We start from the raw sequence: 16,058 nt of genomic DNA, 5'->3' as shown, positions 1-16,058 counted from the left end.
TCACAAAAAATTAGTTGAAAAAAAAATCATTTAACTGAAATACAGACGTTTTTTGGTTCAAAAAATAACTTTGACTTCCAGTCAAAGTTTTCAATCAAAACATACCTCATAATGCAACGCGCTTATTTGGCTACTCTGTATGCATACTCATAAAACTTCCTCGCGATCTGTGTGAAAACACCTTCTCAACCGTGAAGAGTTGTAATCAATCCTAATTAGCATCATGCATAATGTATACTCATGGTTTGAAATCTTTGTTTACTTTCGCTTGCGACGATTTTCCAGACGAAATGTAATTAAATTAATTTAGCTTTTAATTACGTAAAATTGTTTTTGACTCAAATTTTCGACTTAAAGTGAATAACTTTAATATTACTTTGATATGGCCAATTTAAATTTAGAATATTTTGACCTTCATTTTTTTGTGTTTCAAGGGACAATACATCTTTAACATAAACAAATTTTACAATTTTTAGTCCCGTGGACGCGACTCAATAGTTCACTATGTCGGTCGGTCGGTCTGTCGGTCTGTCGGTCTGTCTGTCGGTCCGGTATCACTATGCGTTTTATCGCTTTTCTGTACTTTTTGAAGTTTTTGAACTGTTTTGATGTACAGAAAAGTTTTAAAGTACATTAGGCTACTTTTTGAAAGTTCATTTTTTCTGAGAGCACGCGACTTATGGCTGATGGCCTTGTTAAATTTTTAAATTAAAAGAACTGGCAGTACAGAAGCCCCGCAAAGATGTGTGTTGTCCCCCATACTTGTTTTCATGATGTGCTGCCTATCGCAGCAAAATTGTGCCAAAAAACGGCTAAATAGTGCCGCGGCATTATGCCTCGGATGTCAATGCCAGCTAGCCAAACAGCATAATTCAAGAAATGCCAACATTGATTATAAATGACGTCACAGTATATTTCCTGGGTAGATGCGTTTTATAGGTGTCATATTTCTCTGGTGTAACGCGTTAAAAAGGTATTGGACATTAATCTTTATTTTTTGGAATAGAAAAAACTGAATTTTTAAAATTTAATACAAATATTTAAGTAAAATTCGGGACACACAAGCATAAAGACGAGCATTCATACCTAAAACTGATAAGTTACGCGTTACACCTCGAGAGTAGACAACGCAATAATCATTAAGTCAACGGGGAATCGTCATCGACTCGACCATGCATTTCCATTTCAATTTTGGGTTTTTCGAAGGAGGAAAAAAGAAGAGTGGTTCTCGAGAAGATTATTCTGTTTTCCCTTTCACCATGTCCATTTTGTAATCAGTATTTGGTATTTTTATTGTAGCCATAGTTTCTTTAATTCATAGCAAAGATGGCATCTGTCGAAATTCCATTGAAAGACACTGATGAGGTTAGTATTTATACGAGGATTCCTAGCCGTCTCTCTCCCCAGCAGCTAGCCTAGCTAGGGCCTAGACGAGGACGAATTTACCGCTAGCTATTGCGGTGCTAGGCCTTTAGGCTAGGCCTAGACCCCAACGAAAGCGTTGGCAGCAGTTAATTATGAAACGCCAATAGCGCTAATACAGTAATAGTGTGATATGCTATACTATAAGTATAATGATATAGTATAGTTCCTTTTTTTAAATGGGCCAATTAATGAAGTATAGCCTAGTTTTAGTAATATAAAATAAAGTAAAGAGCTAGAGGCTAGGCATAATAGGCCTAGCTAGTCTAGATCTAGGCTAGGCCTAGACCTACTCTTTTAAAACAAAATTCAGTTTAAATAATTAGGTAACAATGCAACAAGTAAATTAATTACTCATGACATATATGTTGTAGGTGATAGAGTTGGATCTTGATCAACTCCCTGATGGTGAAGAAGTATTGGGTATTCTGAAGCAGGAGAACGCACCTTTGCAAACATGGATCACACTAGGGGTAAGAAAAACTACTAGGCCTACCTAGGCCTAGTCTCTTTATCAAAATATGTTATATAAATGCTTTATACTGATGAATAATCAAACATAATTAAAACTGTTTCTATCTTTAGCTGGAGTACTACAAGCAAGGGAAAGTTGACGATTTTGTGAAAATCTTTGAATCGTGGCAAAATGACGCTAATTGCAGTTATGCAGGCAGCGATAAAGACCAGATGACAGCCCTAGACACACTCGCAGCGTATTACGTGCAACAAGCCCGCAAAGAGAAGAACAAAGAGAGGAAGAAGGACCTGTTTACTCAGGCAACCCTTCTCTACACCATGGCAGATAAAATCATTATGTACGATCAGGTATGATAGTGATGTTACAGTATATGTTTGTTATTTTGTTTATTATTTATTTATACTGGGCGTCAAAAACTGGTCTTCCAGAGGGCCCAGTTATGATCAGTGGCTGTGATGTACTACTAGTACACCTCCATACAGTACTCGTCTCGAAAGTTGTACTAGGTTTTTAAAAGTGCACATGAGCTAGATTAGATGTGTACACTTCTGGACCTACGGTTTTATAGTCCTTTTCCAAGAACCACCAGAACCATGGAGCAAGTGAGGCCCGAACCCTTGCTGATGTTATAGCTACTGTACGTAATTACGGTTCCACTGTCTTAACCACTTGGCCACTCACTCGCACACCATCAAATGGATAATTGTGTGTATCAAATTAAAAAACAAAAAAGAACAATTCAATGAAAGTGTAATAATTTAATCGGAAGGATTAATAAAATTAGTTAAAATCTAAGTCCTAAGTGTTCTATTTAATATTAAAATGGTCGTTCAATAACATTTTTTTTTGTGTACTATTTTTATACTTCCGCCTAACCCTAAACCCCTTTCATCATTCACCTCATGCCATTATTTGTACCATTACACTCATAACATTTATTATTTGTATATTAAACTCTTTTGAAAATTTTATTTTTAGAACCATCTGCTTGGCAGAGCCTGCTTCTTTTTACTTGAAGGGGATAAAATGGACCAAGCCGATGCACAGTTTAATTTTGTTTTAAATCAAGATGCCTCCAATATCCCTGCTCTCCTTGGTAAGAATGTTGATAACTTCATTAATTTAACATAACTCAATAGTATGATGTTCTCATCAGAATAGTAATGAAGTTTTATAAAGTGCCATATCCGTGATAGTGCTCATGGCGCTGTGGACATGGATGTTATACCTTTTCCCCTAAGGGTCACATTGTGTCACTGGATGCCGACTATGACGCTATTACATATGTATATTTATTTAAGTTTGCTTCATACATTGAGTATCTGTTTTATACCTTTACGTGGCAACTTTCGTTGGTGTTGATGAAATAAAATAAATTTACGTCTCTTCTTGACAGTGGCTGTGTGGGCTAGTACACTTGGGTAACCCCCAAATCGTCTCGAAAGATGTATTAGGTTTTTTTAAAGAATGGTACCCAAGTATCATGGTCATAATTGCCATGTAACTATAACGCTAAGGTAGTCAACTTCCCTTCCCTTTTTATACCTTCTTCTCCCCACACATCTATGTGCAATATTATATTAATTCCCCATGACCTTACAAATTGACATCTGGAGAATTTCACCAAAAACCTCCAAAACAATGTTGTCCAAATTTGATTATAAAATAAATAAATTGATGGCCATTAATATGAAAATAAAATAATTTAGTTTATAATCCTGTAAGTTACTTTAAATGTGTATGAAAGTAAATGTTTTTTATATTTTTCAGGTAAAGCTTGTATATCCTTTAACAGGAAAGACTACAGAGGAGCGTTAGCTTACTATAAGAAAGCTCTGAGGACCAACCCTAACTGTCCTGGTAGGTTAAGGCTTTGTCTACACTCTCAAATTTCATGTGAAAAAAAAAAATTTGATGTGCCCATATGGACACGATGACATCGTATCAGCTCTAATATTAAGCTCTGTCTAAACTATAAAACTTTATGCGACAAAAATTGTGATGTGCTCATATAATGGACTGGATGATGTCATATCATTACCAAATTTGGGCACATCACACCTTTTTTTTTCAAACTAGTTTGATAGTGGGGACAGAGCTTAAGGCAGTATAATTTACATTATGTGATATTTTAATTAATAATTTTTCTTGAATCGCTACTACCTATATTAATATCTTTTTATGAGATTTGAAATAAAATAACATAGCCAATGACATTGGCTGCAGAATTTTAAGAAGAAAATTAAAGTGTACCTAACCCTCTCATTAATCTTTTGCAATCAACAAAAAATGTGTGCCCGATTTTGTTAGCAGTGTAAACGATCAATACCTTTAAAATAGTAAATGTATGTATCACAAAGAGGCAATATAAAAAAATAATGCTTGCTCTTTGGTTATATTCTAAAGCTCAGTCAGACACTATCAAACTATTTTGACAAAAAAAAGTGTGATGTGACCAAATATGGTAGTGATATGACATCCTGTCCATATTATGAGCACATCATATTTTTTGTTGCATAAAGTTTGATAGTGTAGACAGAGCTTTAGAATATAACGAAATAGCAAATATGTAATACTTTTTTATAAAAAAAAGAACACAACAAAAGTACTAAATTTCAAAATATTATTTGTGTATAATTTCAGCTGCAGTAAGACTTGGTATGGGACACTGTTTCATGAAACTGGGCAAGTTTGAGAAAGCTAGGCTAGCGTTTGTACGAGCAATGGCACTTGACTCCAAGAGTGTTGGTACCTTAGTAGGACTAGCTGTGCTAGAGCTGAACAGTAAAGAGGCGGATTCCATTAAGAATGGTGTACAGCTTCTCTCGAAAGCGTACACCATTGATTCTGGGAACCCCATGGTGCTTAATCATCTCGCTAATCATTTCTTTTTTAAAAAGGTAGATATAATTTTGTACTATTCAATGTTGTTCTATTCAATGTTGTACTATTTATTTTGTACTATTCAATTTTGTACTTATTCAATGTTGTACTATTCAGTTTTGTACTATTCAATGTTGTACAATTCAATTTTGTACTATTCAATTTCTACTACTGTAACTATATCTTGTTTACTCATTAACCTAATTATGTAATTAATAATTAATAAATTAACCTTTTTTTGTGTTAACATACATACCGTTAAAAGTATACAGTATATTTTATTTTATGTATTTAGGCACATGTGGCCAAGGATTACCAATAATAAATTAATCACTGTCCTATCAGATAGGTGGTAATCCTTCTGAACAGTGGTTAACCCCCTACTTGTCTTGATTGATGAATTGGGTTCTTTAAAGTGTACATGGACAAACTGTGTACACAGAACCTACGGTTGTTGCAGACTTGTTGTACCACCAGAATTAGAATCAATAATAATAATAATAATGTATAAAAAGTTTAAACGAAATGCTATTTTTATTATTATATATCGTTCCTTTAAAGGACTACAACAAGGTACAGCACCTTGCATTACATGCATTCCACGGCACAGAAAACGAATCTATCCAAGCGGAAAGTTGCTACCAACTGGCAAGATCATTCCATGTCCAGGTGAGGCATTTTTTTATATAAGGGCGTGTGGCGCAGTGTGTTGGACTGATCGTAGGTTCGAATCCAACTCTCGTCGCATTGCTTGTATCCTTAGGCAAGATACTTCACTTTCGTTTGCCTCCCTGCACCCAGGTGTACAAATGGGTACCTGGTAAGGTCAAGACACAACTTCACGCTGTTACTAGCTGCATTATGGGAGTATGTTTCCATACATGTTTGATCCAAAAATGACCCGGATAATATTATGTACACCGCTTAGTTGTACACAACATTAGGCCGCTTTCTAAATGCAGGATATTATTATATTATATAATTATTTAAATTTAATTGTTTTGTTATTTCTCAATTTGGGAATAATAACAAAAATCCATGCTGTATAAACTTGGCATGGTATTGATTCATGATTTGAACCCCAGGACTCTGGTAGGTAAATCAACAGGGTGACTTCTTCAGTCAAAAGACTCCCAATATGACGAGTGAGTGGCTGTGTGTTATAGTGGTTGTGTGTGTACTAGAACACCCGGGGAACCCCCTACTCATCTCGAAAGATGTACTAGGTTCTTTAAAGTGCACATGAGCTAGATGTGTACACTGGACCTACGGTTTATAGTCCTTATCCGAGAAGACTTGTTCTACCACCAGAACCATGGAGCAAGTGAGCCTTGATGTCAGGGCTACATATTACAGTTCCACTGTCTTAATGCTAGGCCACTCACTCGCACTAGTATGTGTCGTGTGTAATATCTTATATTTCACTCTTTTTTTTTAAGGGTGATTTTGACCAAGCGTTTCAGTATTATTATCAGTCTACCCAGTTTGCGTCAACTCAGTTTGTCTTACCACACTTTGGTCTAGGACAGATGTATATCTACAGAGGAGATACAGAAAATGTAAATATAGTTCTTCCAATCAAAGAGCCAATAAAAATTAAGCAGGGTATATATGCAGTATAGAATAAAGATAAACCTATGTAGAATAGGCAAATAGTAGGCCATGAAATCAAATACCTAAAAACCTCGAATAGAATCTCGAAAATATATATCGTACAGTTTAAAATGGTATTTTGATTACAAATATGTAAAATTGGCAAGTAATGTCTCAATAATTCTATTATTGTAGTATTAATTTACAAAATTACACCATTCATTTCGAAAAGAAGCTCCCCTTCTTTAGTTTGCAAAAGTAGTCTCGAAAAGAATCCTACCCAAGTGTACTAAAAAAAGAAGCCCATGGGCTTCTTTTTGAGGTTTTAGGGTACTGTATATTTGATTTGATTCTCCTTCTTCTCAGGCCTCTCAATGTTTTGAGAAAGTGTTGAAAGCTCAACCAGGCAACTATGAGACAATGAAGATTCTAGGATCTCTGTATGCATCCCTGAAAGATGAAGGAAAGGAAGATGATGTAAAGAGGGAAACTGCAAAGGGATATCTGCAGAAGGTTGTTGATCAGTTTCCAGATGATGTGGAGGCCTGGATAGAACTGGCACAGATCCTAGAGATCACTGATGTTCAAGTTAGTGCAACATTTCAAATCTTAATTTTTCAAATTTGAATTAATCCTTGTAATCCTGCAATTTTGTAACATTAAAAAAACATTTATATATATATATATATATATATTTTCAGTATCTTTATTCAATCATAAAAAAAATCCATTGTAGCATAAAATGCTGAGTTGTATTATTTGTACAAAAATTATTCATATTATAGGCAAATTACACAGATGAATAAAATACTAATAATTAGTATTTGTGCACAAATATGACAATTGAAACACAATAAAGCACAAATATTAGTCTCATCTTCTCAACTAAAATCTGGAAGCTCCTCCCTAAAAAAAAATTTAACATTCTTTCATTCTGAAAATCAACTTTTACATTATGCACAGGTCCAAAAAATGTATTTGTTAATAGAAAGTTTTTATCACACTAATTCTTCCTTGTATAGGGTGCATTGTCAGCTTATGGAACAGCCACAAGGATATTGAAAGATAAGGTACAGGCTGAAATCCCCCCTGAAATTCTGAACAACGTTGGGGCTCTTCACTACAGGCTTGGTAACCTCCAAGAATCAAAGGTAACATTTTAATTTTAATACTGTCAATTCTCCCACTACCGGACACGTTTGGGTGGGCCTAATATGTCTAGTTTTCAGAAAAGCCTGGTATTCGGAATGCGTTTCTAATGGTAAAAAAGTTTTTGGTTTTCAAAGAGAACGGTAATAAAAAATATAGAATCTAAGTTATTCCTTATGACGTGGAGCGGACAGAGGTTTCCGTCTGCTCAGAATAGATACAGCTTAATTGTGGGACAAGCTACATGGTTTTCTGTTTAACGTCACCGCTTGTGTAAATTGGCCTTAAATACCAGCCTTTCAATTTAAAAAATTAAATGATTTGCAATATTTTTATCTTGAAAAAATTATAATTCACAGCGTTATTACGAAGCTTCGTTGGAACGTTCACGTAGCGAGTCTCGTCATGATGAAACGTATTACAGCGCTATATCGGTAACAACCACATACAACCTAGGGCGTCTGAATGAGGCAATGTGTCGCTATGATAAGGCTGAAAAGCACTATAAGACTCTCCTTGGTGATCATCCTAATTACATTGACTGTAAGTACTATCAATGCGAAATATCAGTATTAAATGTTTATTAGTATGATAGGTACAAATAATTTCTTGAGGAGAATAATGAATTTGTATTTTCACAAGGTGAAGCTTGAATGAAAATAGAACATTCCTATTTTCACGAGGTGAAGCCCGAGTAAAAATAGAACATTCCTATTTTCACAAGGTGAAGCCCGAGTGAAAATAGAACAGTCCTATTTTCATGAGGTGAAGCCCGAGTGAAAATAGAACAGTCCTATTTTAACAAGGTGAAGCCCGACTGAAAATAGAACATTCCTATTTTCATGAGGTGAAGCCCGACTGAAAATAGAACAGTTCTATTTTCATGAGGTGAAGCCCGATAGAACATTCCTATTTTCACGAGGTGAAGCCCGACTGAAAATAGAACATTCCTATTTTCACAAGGTGAAGCCCGAGTGAAAATAGAACATTCCTATTTTCACAAGGTGAAGCCCGACTGAAAATAGAACATTCCTATTTTCAAAAGGTGAAGCCCGAGTGAAAATAGAGCATTCCTATTTTCACGAGGTGAAGCCCGACTGAAAATAGAACATTCCTATTTTCACGAGGTGAAGCCCGACTGAAAATAGAACATTCCTATTTTCACGAGGTGAAGCCCGAGTGAAAATAAAACAGCGAGAAGATTTTTTTTCGACACAAAAAACGAAGAAAACAATTCTACTATTTCACGATCGTTAAATAGTATGTGCAATACACACCATGTAACCTATAATCGTCCAATCAAATGACTGGAATTTATTTAGGAGTATATAAAATTAAAATTATATAACATCTGCTTTGGGACAACCTTATTAAGGGTACACTTTCCTGTGACACGAACAAACAAGACCAACAATATGGCCAACCCCTGTAACAACAGTACAGGAGATACTTCTATTAGGGGACTCTTTGTTGGGTCCTGAAGTTGTCCCCTTAATAGATGTTCTACTTTTGTATTCATATGTTTATTCAATCTTTGTGATTAATATGTATGTTTGAAAATTAATATTACTTATTTCATGCCAGATTCAAATGTATGTCCATGTTTTATCATTTATGTACAATAAACAATTTCAGTATCAGTAAATCAGTGGTTGTTATTTATACAGTAAATTTTTTTGTCTACTCATAGGCTACCTTAGGTTGGGTTGCATTGCCCGTGACCGAGGACAGATTTACGAAGCATCTGATTGGTTCAAAGAAGCCCTTTCAATTAATCAGGTATATATGAATGAAATTATTTCCTCTTTTCCATTTTTTTAAATTTTTCATAGAGTTTTAAATAATAGTAACATTATTAATGCACAAAGCTTCTACCGGTAAGTGCTTCACATTATTACTTCGGCCATTTTTTTTATCAAACCAAATGAAAACACACTTCTATAATGCAGCTAGTAAGCAGCTCAATTGTGTTTTGACCTTACCAGGTACCCATTTATACCCCTAGGTGGAGAGAGACAAACATAAGTGTCTTGCCTAAGAATACAAGCAATGCGACAAGAGTTAGATTTGAACTCACGTAGTCCAACATCCAACACACTGCACCATACGCTCTTGCTAAGTTTTAATAAATTTAATTATTTTTTATTTAGGACCATCCTGATGCATGGACACTGATTGGTAACCTGCATTTAGCCAAGCAGGAATGGGGGCCAGGGCAGAAAAAGTTTGAGCGAATCATTAAACAGCCATCCACTCAGAACGATACATATTCTCTGCTAGCCCTAGGTAATGTCTGGTTACAGACACTCTATCAACCTACAAGGGACAAAGAAAAGGTAGAATGTTTACTTTTGAAAGAATGAATACAAAGATATTCATATATTTTATATAAATCGATAAACGATGGTTAAACATTTCTTTTTCATTTCGTTTTATTTATAATTAAATTATTAATTACTATTATTTATTCCTTTAAAAAACAGTTTAGTCAAAAAAGGGAAAATTTCCTCATGTTGGATTTGTGACCTGCGTCCAGAGTGTCTTATTAGATATAATAATAATATCCTGGATTTATATAGTGCCTAATGTTGTGAAACCTCTAAGTGCTGTACATAAACTAATACGAAAAAAAGGAATTCCAAAAAACCCAAACCGAAGTAAGGGGATACGCCTTCGTCGCTAACCAGGGATCGGTCTAATTGAAACCCGGTCAGCACCAGTTAATAATTATTTGTATTGCTCAATTTAGTTGAGTACAATTGATTAATCATTTCAATACAATGTTTTGTTTACCAGGAAAAACGGCATCAAGACCGAGCTTTGATGATGTACAAACAAGTATTGCGATTGGATAAAAGGAATTTGTATGCAGCCAATGGCGTAGGTTCTATTCTAGCTATGAAAGGGTTCATGAGAGAAGCCAGAGACATATTTTCACAGGTAAACATTATGCTGTTTTAAGCTGGTTAGTTCATAACCTTATTGTTTTGTATGTATGCTACATTGCACTGAGATCCCAACTAGGAAATATGAAATATTGGAAGACTACATGAAAGTGTGGTCAAACAAACACTAAATTATAGAATGTGCTATTAAAAAATGTTTCGACCCTAGGAGCAAAAAAATAGCACCTAATATTACATATTATTCGATTTATACATTATCAGAATCACATAGGCCTAATAAAAAGTACAAAGAGCGAGAGATTTAACCTGCCATATATTGAAAACAGATTTTAAAGGTTTGATTTAAATGTTTGAAGGCTTGGGGCGAATTGCTGTAAAACAGTCTTAACCGATGATCTTAACTCCCCGATTAAAGCCAGCTTTATCAGATAGACTTCTTATTATAAGCCACCCCTGTTAGACCATTGCTATAAAACGGTCTTAGCTAAGACCGCGTAAAGTAACAAATTGAGGGCATACTTTACGAGTAGAATACCAAATAAGGTAATGTTCGTCCCGCTTGCTAAATTCACAAACATAACAGTACAGTAGAACCTACATAACAAATACAGACCTGACGTAACAAATCCAATAAATAGTTTTACATACTTGATTTTTTAGGTACGTGAAGCAACTGCTGATGTCTGTGACGTGTGGCTGAATTTGGCGCACATCTACGTTGAACAGAGACAGTACATCAGTGCGATTCAAATGGTAAGCAGGTGGTCTAATACATATACCTCTCTTGTGACCAATTCTATTGAAATACCGTGTATCCCCGGGTCTAATCCCACTTTGGGTCTAATCCCACTTTGGGTCTAATCCCACTTTGGGTCTAATCCAGGCATATCCCCAGGTAAGTCCCAGTATAGTCTTTTGGTCTGGATGAAGGCCTCTTTCTTAGTTTTTACAAGAAATGCTTACCAATCATGTTTTTCATGAACCAGGGATTTCCCTGGTAAAGTCCGACCACCAAAAGTCAAACCAATCGTGTTCTAGTGGGGGTGGGATTATACGAGAGGATATACGGTAATACTGTTTTATTTTTATTTATTCAATTGTATTTTTATTATATTTTGTTCTGTAGTACGAAAATTGTATTAAAAAGTTCTACAAGCATCACAACGTTGAAGTGTTACTGTACTTAGCCAGAGCCTACTTCAAGGCTGGTAAACTAAGAGAATGCAAGTATTCCCTCCTTAAGGTAAGTCCAACGCAATCTCCGTATCCGTATGGGTAAAACTTATGTACTACGTCACAGGTTCTGTGTAGCGCGACATGAATACCATACGTGATACCAATTTTCGATGTGGTTCAACGTGCAGAATGCATTGCACATGTTTAAGATTAATTCGTGATTTTACCCAAATGAAAAAAGCTATAATTTTAAACTTTTTCGTATACATGTTGTGACACAGATACGTATGTGTATACATGAGTTTGCCCCATTTGTTTTGCCATGCTTCATTTTAGACTTTTTTAATGACAGTAAAGTTATGATTTTATTGAAAGAAAGTACATAATGTTTATCATACAATATTACCTCTAGGCACGGCGAGTTTCACCACACGATTCAGTCCTGCTATATAACCTTGCTCTGGTACTGCAACGTATTGCGACCAGTGTCTTGAAAGATGAGAAAAGCAACCTGAAGACCGTCCTGAGCGCTGTCTCGGAGCTGGAGACTGCTCAGAATTACTTCACGTACTTGAGCAAAGCTGGAGACAGGATGAGATTTGATTTGAACAAAGCTGCTTCTGAAGCTAGGTAAACCTTTTTGTGTCATACCAGTGCTAAATTATAGGCTTTTTGCGTCACAATTTAAAGTTGAATATCAACACAACAAAGGGAATTTACATTCTGAGGGGTCCCCTTAATTTATGGAACCCTGCTTTAATCATTTTAAGGAAGAAACATGTGGGAGCTTGTTTATTGATTATTTGTACTACTTTATAATTTTTAGACAATGTTCAGATTTGCTGAATCAAGCACAATATCATGTGAGAAGGGCTCGCAAACAAGACGAAGAAGAAAGGAGTATCCGGCAAAAGCAGGAGGAGGAACGTTCAGCGCTGAGGCAAAGAATACAACAGGAAGAGGTAAGACATTCTACACTGGCAATTGGTAACTTTAGCGTACCATACTTGATAGGGTTTCCCCTATATAAGAGGCTTGTATAATCGGCACAGGTTCAAGGCTCAACTAAACTGTAGTACTGTACTTAAGTTTTAAAATGTCAGCAATGTATTTTTATTTTTTAGCTTGCTAAGAAGCAAGCAGAAGAACAAAAAGCACAAGAAATGTTGGCGAAGAGGGCGCAGTTTATTGAAAAGACAAAGAACATACTTATCCTACCAGAGATGAAAGCCGAGAAGAAGGGAAGAAAAGGAAAGGTAATTTTAATGACAAATAAGTATTTTATTTATTTTGTATAATAATTGAAATAGTAAAAATAGGAAGAGTAGTAGTAGAGCTGTAGTGTGGTGATTAACATGCTTGCCTTCCAATACCAAGGTTCAGGGTTCATTCCTGACTTAGTGCCAGCGTTGTAACTCTTTCAACTCCACTCCCTAAGCCTAAAATGAGACTTAGTTTATAAGCATGATAAATTATAAAATAGTTTATCCATCCTGTAATTGCCGAGTTACTTGCTGTTGGATGCGTAGGAATTATTTTTTTTAAATGAATATTATCTGTTAATATGCAAGAAATGAATATATCAAATTATTTTGGAATTAAATTTTGTAAGCAACGGTGATGATTATTATTGATTGAAAAGTGTAATATTTTTCTCACAACAGAGACCAGCTAAGGATGGAGAAATCTATAGCGAGGAAAGCGAGAGTGAAAATGAAGAAAGAGCAAAACCAAAAAAGAAGAAAAGAAGAAAGAGTGATGATGAGGGAGAGGTCCAAGAAAAGAAAGGGAAAAAAAGAAAAAGGTAAAAAAGAAAAATTTTGATAGAAGTTGTAGAGTTTAAAATATTATTTGATATCGGAGTTGGAGTTGTGGCTTGCATAGTGGAGTTGTGGCTTGGTGGTTATGATGCTTGGCTACCAAGGGTCCTGGGTTCAAGTCCTGTCAGGATTTTTTCTAATGACAAATTTCCACTCCCAAATAAGTAATAAGAACAGGATTGCCACTTTTAAGAAGGATAGTGAATGAATGCGCTTATGGTTATCCTTGGCAATTTGTTAAATATATAAGAAAAAACAAAATAAACATAATGAAAATTTATTATTATTGAACAGACCAAGAAAGCGCAAGGATGATGAAGACGAGGATGACGAGCCAGCACCACGCAAATCACGAAAGGAGCGTCGGGCTCCAAAGCCAAAGAAGGCGAAGGAATCATCGGACCAGCTTACAGCCGCGCAGCGTAGGAAGGTAAAATCGAAGGCAATGGTATCTTCCAGCGATTCTGAATCAAACGACGATGATGATGAAAAACTCAAAATTGTTGAAGAAGAGTACAGGTAATGCATTGTTATTCACTTAAATTATGCATATTTTATCTCTATTTATTGGGATTTAAAAAAAAAAAATTATACATTTCTACAAATCAGTTTTATCTTATCTTCCTTATCTTTTGACAATTCACCAATTACTTGTTAATCAGACAAATCTAAAATGTTTTTTTGGACTTCAAAATTTAGTAAAATTGCCCATAATGACGGGCAAGTCTCCTTATGCATGCATTTGTCTCTCTCTCTCACTCCAGGAGTGTAAAAAGGATAACTGGTATGATGAGAATGTTGACGTTTCTTCTCTCCCAAAATTCAGTGCCAGCGATGGAGAACAGAAGGCACCACCTACTGCGCCACGTGGACGCATCCGCCGCAGACTTGCATCAGATTCCTCAGACAGTGATGATAGCGGAGCCGGTGGAAAGAAACGAGATGATTCCGCCTCTGAGAAGTCCGATTCTGACGGAAACGACTCCGAAGACGACAAGGGGGAAGAGTCTGAGCAGTCTGGTAAGGAACAGAGTGAGGGATCAGGAGATGAACAAGCATCGGATGTAGAAGCAAGGGAATCTAATGAAGAGTCAGGTCAAGAAGGTCAAGGGTCAGATGATGAGGCAGGAGGTCAAGAAGTTCAGGAGTCAAATGATGAAAGGTCAGGAGGTGAAGAGTCAAATGCTGGAGGTTCAGATAATGAGCAAGCACAAGGGTCAGATGAGGAAGAGGTTAAAGAGGGTTCAAATGATGAGGGCGATAATGAGGAACAGGTATCTGGGGGTGAAGCATCTGGGGGTGAGGGATCAGGGGGTGAAGCATCTGGGGGTGAGGGATCAGGGGGTGAAGCATCTGGGGGTGAGGGATCAGGGGGTGAAGCATCTGGAGGTGAGGTATCGGCAGGAGAGGCATCTGGGGGAGAAGCTGAACAATCTGACAATGAAAGCGATTAGATAACATTTTTTGAATTCTAGTTGCAGCCTAAATATTTCGATATTACGTTTTTTTACTAGTTGAATGATTAACAAAAGAAAGCAACAACTGTGGTAATATTGCTAATTATGAAATGAAAAATGTTTAATGTGGCCCTGACACTAAATTGTAAACTGTTTTTTAGTAATAAGAATTTCAATAGCTTCTATGAAAGAAGATGTCACTGAGAGAGTAATATTTGACAGGTTTATGTATTTAAATACTTATAATGTAAAGCAGAGATGTAACTAGAGAAACCTAAGGGTGGATGGAAAATGTGAAAGACTTTAAGAGTGGGTGACCCTGCCTACCAACACAATTCAATTCATGTTTGAGGCTTTTTTTATTAGCCTAATAGTGAAGTCAGTGGCGTAACGCAAAGGGCAAAGGCCCCCTTGTTTAGCACTCCTAAGGGCCCCTAATGATGGATAATTGTATTGGGCTCTTCAGGCTCTGGGGCCCTGGGTTTAGCTAGTGAGTGCTCATAGCAGTTGGCTGGGCAAGGTTAGAAAGCAATGGCTCTGTGCAGACATTTGCATTTAATTGACCAATATTTCAAATCGTGTGTTACACAGGAATCATAACCTAATCAGCAGTTGTGTTTAATAAACATTGCATCTTGGTCGACGTAATATTGTTATGGACTGTCTGTGAAATCATGTGAATCTAAACTCTTTAAAAATGCCTGCCCTCTCCTGTCCTTGCTAAATATAAATTTGTTTTCTCAATTAGGCAATCATAAATGTATGTTTATAATAATAATAAATACATAAAAAAATATGAAACTGTTCCCCATTCCAAGAGTGCTCTATTTTACACATGTATATGCTTTAGTACTACGTATTACTATATGGCATCATATTAATAATCAGATTAATTTTTTTATAAATCTCATTTAAAAAATTCAAATATTTAAATCTTAATTTATAATCTTGGCCCGCGTACTGATCATGTGTTACTTTTAAGTTTTTTTCTTCTGAACCTCTTTGTTAATAAATACAATAAAGTGTAGCAATTTTGTTTATGTTGTAATAATTACCAGCTATGTCAACTAATTGTTTGTTTGCTCTGACAAGAAAATATTATAAGTAAGTTCTGGTTACGTAATAATGATAATATTACGGTTTGGCCATTTTTTTGAAAAAAAATCCCTGTATG

General features: G+C 35.8%; 1 protein-coding gene across 1 annotated transcript; it reads left to right on the top strand.

Moving 5' to 3' along the window:
* Positions 1-1,207: 1,207 nt before the first annotated feature.
* LOC144848464 (RNA polymerase-associated protein CTR9 homolog) lies at positions 1,208-15,911 on the top strand. The gene is made up of 22 exons (XM_078705210.1): positions 1,208-1,365; positions 1,797-1,895; positions 2,008-2,247; positions 2,879-2,996; positions 3,671-3,760; positions 4,544-4,800; positions 5,345-5,452; positions 6,223-6,342; positions 6,743-6,964; positions 7,399-7,527; positions 7,885-8,068; positions 9,216-9,304; positions 9,676-9,861; positions 10,322-10,465; positions 11,092-11,184; positions 11,558-11,674; positions 12,020-12,237; positions 12,434-12,569; positions 12,732-12,863; positions 13,272-13,411; positions 13,722-13,946; positions 14,254-15,911. Exons 1-22 carry the CDS (start codon positions 1,327-1,329, stop codon positions 14,879-14,881), a joined length of 3,714 nt encoding a protein of 1,237 aa, XP_078561336.1. The 5' UTR covers positions 1,208-1,326; the 3' UTR covers positions 14,882-15,911.
* The last annotated feature ends 147 nt before the right edge of the window (positions 15,912-16,058 follow it).

The sequence above is a fragment of the Antedon bifida genome, chromosome 7 (assembly GCF_963402885.1).
Source record: "Antedon bifida chromosome 7, ecAntBifi1.1, whole genome shotgun sequence".
Classification (NCBI taxonomy): domain Eukaryota; kingdom Metazoa; phylum Echinodermata; class Crinoidea; order Comatulida; family Antedonidae; genus Antedon; species Antedon bifida.
This window is presented reverse-complemented; position numbering and strand designations above follow the sequence as displayed.

Coding starts and splice junctions, on each gene's coding strand:
- LOC144848464 (XM_078705210.1), top strand. CDS start 1,327: ATGGCATCTGTCGAAATTCCATTGAAAGACACTGATGAG. Junction 4,801..5,344: donor ATCATTTCTTTTTTAAAAAG/GTAGATATAATT, acceptor GTTCCTTTAAAG/GACTACAACAAGGTACAGCA. Junction 9,862..10,321: donor CTACAAGGGACAAAGAAAAG/GTAGAATGTTTA, acceptor TTTGTTTACCAG/GAAAAACGGCATCAAGACCG.